The following is a 6878-nucleotide window of genomic DNA, read 5'->3' on the forward strand; positions in this document are numbered from 1 at the left end:
GGTTGACCGTTATTTAAAGTTGTCATATTATACCCTATTTCTACAAGTTAACCTAGTTCCCTGGTGTCCTAATGTACTGTCTGTGACATGCTTTGGTCAAAATACCATAAGGATGAAGCACCATAGCAGTTCACTCACCCTGCCAAAGCAGCCCTGTTCAGAACGGTCGGTTTTTAGTGCCTGTCTCTTTAAATGCAAATGAGACGCAGGTAATCCACTCATTTCACTCCACTCACAGCTGGAGGAAACTTTGCGGTCCAACCATGTTTGAACCAGTCAGACCCTGAACAAGAAGGAGGTATAGAAGAAATTGTTCAATCCAGACTACAACAGGACATTTCTGAATAGTTAGCTTTATTTTACTTTATTTTTTTTTGTATGTTTGTACGTCGGGTAAATACGGTCGACCGCTGTTTGTGTAATTTACTGCTTATAAAGTAAGTAAATAATAATAAGTAAAGTACATTTCACGAGTCCGCAATGTTTCCTCGACAGCTACAAACGGGAAATGTAACGTTAGCGCTCGTTCTTTTAATTTTAAGATCAACATGAGGCTGAAATGTTCCCATCAGTAACGTTAACTTCCATCGTTGCATATGGTGACCTGTCATTATTGCTAACAAAATATTAAAATAAAAAGCTCTGATATCTTTTCCCTTTTTAAATGTATGTTTTGGTTTAGGTGTACTTGTGACAATTGTACAACAATGCCTACAGTGCCCGAGAATGTCTGCTGCAGGGAGATACCACAGGTAATACATGGATGCTTGTTGTATGAAAATGTAAGTATTCTGTCATCAAACGTCACTTACCTTTCAAGTGTACAGGTTATAAAAAGACTACATCAACTTCAAAACCAACCTCCCTGCATGGTAGACCACCCTGGCCTCGAACCTGTTTGTTTAAATGTGTTCTCACTGCAGAATGACATCTACAGAGCAGACTATGGGCCTTTACTCTGAGAGGAACAGAAAAGTGAGCTCTGTTTTGTATATAAATTCTGTTATTGTAATACAAATATGAGTAATGAAATTAATAAATAAATACAAAATACAGCGTACATAGTTTTATTTTTAGAAATGCAAGTACAGCAAACAACACACAACTGTTAAAAGAATTATTCAAAAAGTTATTAATGTACAACTTGTTTTTTTCCTATTGTTAAACAATAGGTAATATTAATATTTCAAACAAAAAAATGATGTATAAATGTAAATGTATAACTAAATATGTCCACTCTGTTCAGCCGTTACAGATACTTGGCCTATAGGAGCTTTGTGAGCTGGTGTTGGGGTGTTTGTGTGGTACTGCCCAGCTGTGTGGTGCTGCGTATACGGACAGAGTTCCGACACTCAAGGCATGTACGTTCGGTTCTTCTTGTCCGGTCTGTCGAACTGCGCAGAAAGATCCTCAGGAATGGAGATCTTCAACACCTCATCTGCGTATGGGCCAGGGTCCGGAAAAACCTTCTCAAAAACCAGGTCCAAGATTTCATCCACATAATCTGCAATAAGAGTTAAATATTGTGTTTACTTTATCATGTTAATTTATTTATTTATTAAAAACATTTTTAAAAAAGCCATAGACACTGGTTAATTTAATTTATTTTTTATTTATTTTACAAATATTTTATAACGGCCGTTTCATTTTTCAGTGTGATTTTCAATAAAAAGGTTTAAAACTTACGGAAGGTTGGTTGCTCCTTCACTGGCTTTGCTGTGCATTCTCCCTCCCCAGCTGAGGTTGTTGCCTGTAGACGCCCTACATTTTCATTGAAGTGTAGGGCTGCCAGGTATAGTCTTGGGAGGAAAAATAATAAAAAAGCAAAATAAGATTGAGAACACATTGTACACATTCCCAAAAATATTCAGACAATGGTAGTTTATTTTCAAATAAACAGCTTTATTTATAACAACTTAAGAATGCAGGACTGTCCTCTTATCACCTTTTTGTCATTAATAAGTCGACATTACAGTGCACTGCAGGTGTCGGTGGTTTGTTTTAAATTCATGATTTACACACATTTAGCTCCCTGCCTGGCCTATTTTGGTGTGCATGTATGTGCATACTCATAACTGTAATGATAAAAAAGCCCCTCTTTACCTGCACAGCATTCCAAGAAAAGGAAAGACAACACTCTTGGGCGCAAAACGTAGAATGACGCTGTGAAAAGCCTCCAGTGATGAGGTTTGGTAATGAGGGCTAAGCTTCTCCACATCTTTGAGGACCCTCTTGTTGGTCAATACCTTCTCCAGTCTGCAGAAGGCTGTTGTTCCTGTGAAAAAGAAGAAAGTGTTTAATAATCTCATTAAATACAGTAATACTGCCTACAGATGATAATGTGTACACACCTGCTGTCAACCATTTGCTCTTGTCCCTTGAAGTGCGGGTTGGATGCAGACACTGGGGGAAAACAGGATCTTCGTGGGTGTGGATGTCCTGGACGTGGTTGAGAATGGACATCCACTTTGCTGCTCTCTCTGGCCCTGATGTAGAGGAAGCAGCAGTCCAGTAGATGTGGTTTTTTATACTGAGAAGCCACTTCTTTAGTTTCTCACACTCCTTGTTCTGTGATATCTTCAACAGTTTCTTGGACAGTCCTAATAATACAAAAAGTGTTTGAGTCTTTCACATATATAGAGCGTATATTAATTACAAAGTAATTAATTAGTTTGAAATTAGATTGAAGAAATTATATAGCTTTCAGTCTAAATTGAATTAACAATAGGCAGGAACACATCAATAATAATGTCAGTGTTACTGTGTGGACAAATCATAAACAAAAGATTTTTTCCTCTCGTTGGAAAATAAGACACGGAATATTACCTTTTTCCATGTGCCACACATCGTAGTAATGCATGATATTGGCCTCCCTCAGGAACTTCTGGATTTGGGGGTGACGGTCCGTCACAATACTATCTATAGTCACACCCCGGTCCTCCAACACAGCAAGGCTCCTCTTCAGACCCTCTTTTTCCATGTGGTAGCTTCCACCAACCTCATTACTCTTTATTATTTAAGAAAGCAGATAAAAATAGATACTTTCAGTTGATTAGAGCTACACTGTAACAGATAACAAAAGAGATTAGAGATATGTTGTCACTCACTTGAACCAGCTGTAGATCAATAACAGTGTTGCTCCTCAGGTCCATCATTGTGTAGCTGCCAAACTTGGCAGAATGTCCTTCAAAAGTAAAGTGATTATTTTACATTACATTGTATTTGTCATTGTGTGGTTGTTTATTTCTTTTCAAGTAAACTTGTTTATATATTAAAAAAAAGATTATTATGACAAGTAACAAACAGTATTACATACCTGGTGAGTATACTCTCAAGTCACCACCAAGGATGACACTCTGCTGCTCACTGAGCTGCTCCAACATTGCAGTCTGGGCTGTCTTCCATCTGTGTACAATCGCAGGCTCTATGTACATCCGAACATGCCTTCGAAAGGAGTCATAGTGAAACATCTTCAACTGCATTGCCCGGAAGATCTGTGGGAGAAAGAAACAGACAGGACAGGCACCCACACATAAGGCTGCTCAATTAATCGAAATTTGATCATGATTACGATTTTGGGGCCAAACGATCTCAAAACTGATAAAATCGGGAGGAAACAATTTTCTTTCCATTTTCTGTTGTGCAACGTTGTATAGAAAAAAGCTGCAGCCCCTGAATTGGGACACAGCCACAGTCTGCGTATTTCCGCCCCTCCCCCACAGCATGCACTGCACATGAGTCAGTCACGTTGTTTTCGTTGGAACAGGTAACGCGTAACAGTAACAGGTAATCAGTGTTTCCTCTAGGATTTTTTTTAGCAGTGGGGGCAGGCCCGTCCGAAGTGATTATGATTTTTTCCATAATCGAGCGGCCCTACCCACACGTTAATCACTTTCTCAGAAATACCACTTGTTTTCTAAAAGAAATTCACATTGTGTATATAAAATGTAGCTACATCATCATATGCTATATTCCATTACTTTATTCATAGTTAAATACAATACCTTTTCAAGCTTAAAGAAAGAGGCACCAGTGGCATACACTGCTGTGGACAGCTGCAGGTTCCCAGCAGGAGTGCTCCCAACAATAGGCTGGCTATTCCACTTTCTGGAGAACTCACAATGCGGACACCGCTGTTCTACAGAGAGGAACGTGCCTAATTTTCTTCTCTGCACGTCACATTCCCGCTTACACACAGGGCACACTTCAAACAGCTCCATTAGGCAGCTTTCATACACAATGTAAGTTGGAGTCTTATGGACAGGGGTAGAATATTCCATTCTGCAATAAACACAAAACAGAAAATTAGTCAAACGCCATCCTAGTAGAGCTACAATAAGTAGAGGAATGGAACACAAATTATTAGTAAAATGTTTAGGTTAAAAAAAAATCAAGTAACTCACGTCACATCTGCTGACTCGGTCAAGGTGTCTGCAGGGTCATATGTAGAATCATGTGGTTCTTCAATGTCAACAGAACTGCCTTCTAAAGGGTTCTCCTCCTCCTCCTCTTCCTCCTTCTCCTCCTGTTCCAAGCGACGTCTCTTACATGGTCTCTTTATTTGTGTTGGCAGTGATGCAGAGAATGCAACAGCTGAGGTGCCAACACCAACATCAGTGCAGGAAACTGTTTTCTGTGTGCCTTAAAAACAGACAGATAATCTTATTGTTTATGCAAAATTCTAAAATGATAAGCAATCATATTGTTACTCATTGACAGTACAAAAACAGAAGAAATCACATCACCTAATGAAGTAACTTTTGGTCGACTAACCTGTACTTCTGAAATGAGGTTGGAGAGTCTTCATTGAAAGCTGTGTTCCAATTTTGCGTGTTGATGGTGGGTCCGTCTGGCATGCCACATGATGTACCCTATCCACCAGTCGAGATGTGCTTGCCTAAACACAAAGAGCAGTGATATTTAATGCATGCCTTTCTCTAACGTAACACAAAAAGGATGCAGAGATCGACCTAATTAATAGGGAATTTTAATGAGAGGAGAATACTCAAAAAATGCAGTAAAATAATGTTTTGAAACAGTTATTCCTTTACAATTACATTATATTTACCAGTTTGTTATTGTGCTAGTGGGAGTTTTACATGGTTGGTACAGTCAGATGCTGCTCATAGTTCATTTTAAGTTAGCAGTTGCACAACATCAGTTACTGAAAGGCTGTGTTGTTTGCGACCACAGAAAATAAATGAAAAGGTCCCTGTCTGTGTAATATTAAGGTTCCTACAGTGTCTTCTTCTTCTGTTCACAGCTGAGTTGATCCACACTGTGGACAGCTACATAGCTACCCAGCAGGTATGTACCAGGTTAAAAGACAATTCAAATAGTCTAAATTGGAGGTAAAGCTGGAAGATGCACGCGATCAGATGATTGATCTATTTGTCTCTTATGATTTTAACAGCATATAAACAATGACTGTCAGCTACCGGCTAACTAGCTTTTCACATTAAAGCAATAAGGTCCTGTAAATGTGCTAGGCTAGTTCAGTTTACAACAGACACTGTACTGTTTTAATTCGGATTCTGCTTTTGTGTCGGGGCGGGGCGGGTGCCGATACACATCCTTAGTACCGACCGAGCTACATCATAACGTAAAGTAACGTAGTTACTTACTTACTTAAACTATCTTTCTAACACGTGTAGTGCAGCTCAACAAGCGGAACAGCTGGTGATGTGCGCAGCTGGATCCGACATTACTTTATGCATCGCTACAGTTTGTACACTGGGAGGTTACCTGGCCTCACACACAAACATAGTACTTACTGAAAAGAGCAAGCTTAAATAAACCCAGGTTTCATGTTCATCTTGTAAACATTTCACAAACATTTCACAAACAAAATAACTAGTTAGCATCACTGAGGCTCCTGAAGCTAACAGCTGTTAGCATTAGCTAGTGCTACACGAAGAATAAAAAACAAACCATAAATTGTAAAAATACTTACAGTTACTTCCTCTACCGTGCTGCCTCGGACTGTTGGTACTGCTCCCTCTACCAGCAACAGTCTTTTAGCCAGTCCGGCATTGACCTGACCGAGGTTCTGAAAACAGTCCGTCAAGAAGTGGTTCGCACACACATACAGTCTTTTGCCGACTCTAGCCGGGACATTGCCATCATATATAAAATGAATCCACTGGACTAGTAAATCCTCTGAGGCTGGGAGACTATGTATAGTGCTGTGTTGGGTTGTGCAGCCAAGAACAGAACAGCTAGTGTGAGCCATAATGTAGTTCAGTCGCTGGCTCCTTGTACGAACAATGGCGGAGCTCCGTTAGACAAGGCGGAAGGTGAGGTGAGTGAGTGGGTGGGTGGGTGAGTAGGTGGGTGGGTGGTAACTTGGAGGAGAAACCCAGAAACGACGTCAGAAAGGGTAAAAATCTGAATCGCTGTTTTATCTCATGTATTCTGGTAAAGGTAAAAAAAAAAAAAAAAGAATAAATACAGAAGCAAATTAAAACAGAAATAACAATTTGTGTTACATGTTATAAATTAATTAATGGCAACATTTATTTTAATATTATTTTTGGTGCATTTAATTGCATATTAGTCTATTTATTCAGTTATTAATATATACATTTTTGATTTGACAGGCCTGTGTCATTAATGTAAAATATTGATACTTGCATTAAATCTGTTATTGGGAGACTGAGCTATTACTTAATCTACCAATCTTTCTGTCTCCTCCCGTAAACCCCATCCAAATCGGGACCTTTTGCTCTTTCAGGTGATAAGCTGATTAGTGAGACCACAACCTCCTGTCACAGACAGACAAACAGCGGGAGGTCTGATGAAGCTGAGCCAAACTCCTGTCTAAAAATTACTGATTGATTCTGCCGTCAGCCACACACGAGTCTGAGGATTCGGTTGAA

General features: G+C 39.4%; 1 protein-coding gene across 1 annotated transcript; it reads right to left on the reverse strand.

Annotated features, from left to right (window-relative positions):
* Nucleotides 1–1051: 1051 nt before the first annotated feature.
* On the reverse strand, nt 1052–6290 carry LOC127362901 (uncharacterized). Its single transcript, XM_051399167.1, has 11 exons — nt 5954–6290; nt 4774–4897; nt 4404–4641; nt 4005–4281; nt 3317–3494; nt 3108–3184; nt 2827–3007; nt 2352–2600; nt 2104–2275; nt 1687–1799; nt 1052–1504 (listed from the first exon to the last, which is right to left on the reverse strand). Exons 1-11 carry the CDS (start codon nt 6230–6232, stop codon nt 1353–1355), a joined length of 2040 nt encoding a protein of 679 aa, XP_051255127.1. The 5' UTR covers nt 6233–6290; the 3' UTR covers nt 1052–1352.
* Nucleotides 6291–6878: the final 588 nt, after the last annotated feature.

Source organism: Dicentrarchus labrax, unplaced genomic scaffold, assembly GCF_905237075.1.
Source record: "Dicentrarchus labrax unplaced genomic scaffold, dlabrax2021, whole genome shotgun sequence".
Taxonomy (NCBI): Eukaryota; Metazoa; Chordata; class Actinopteri; family Moronidae; genus Dicentrarchus; species Dicentrarchus labrax.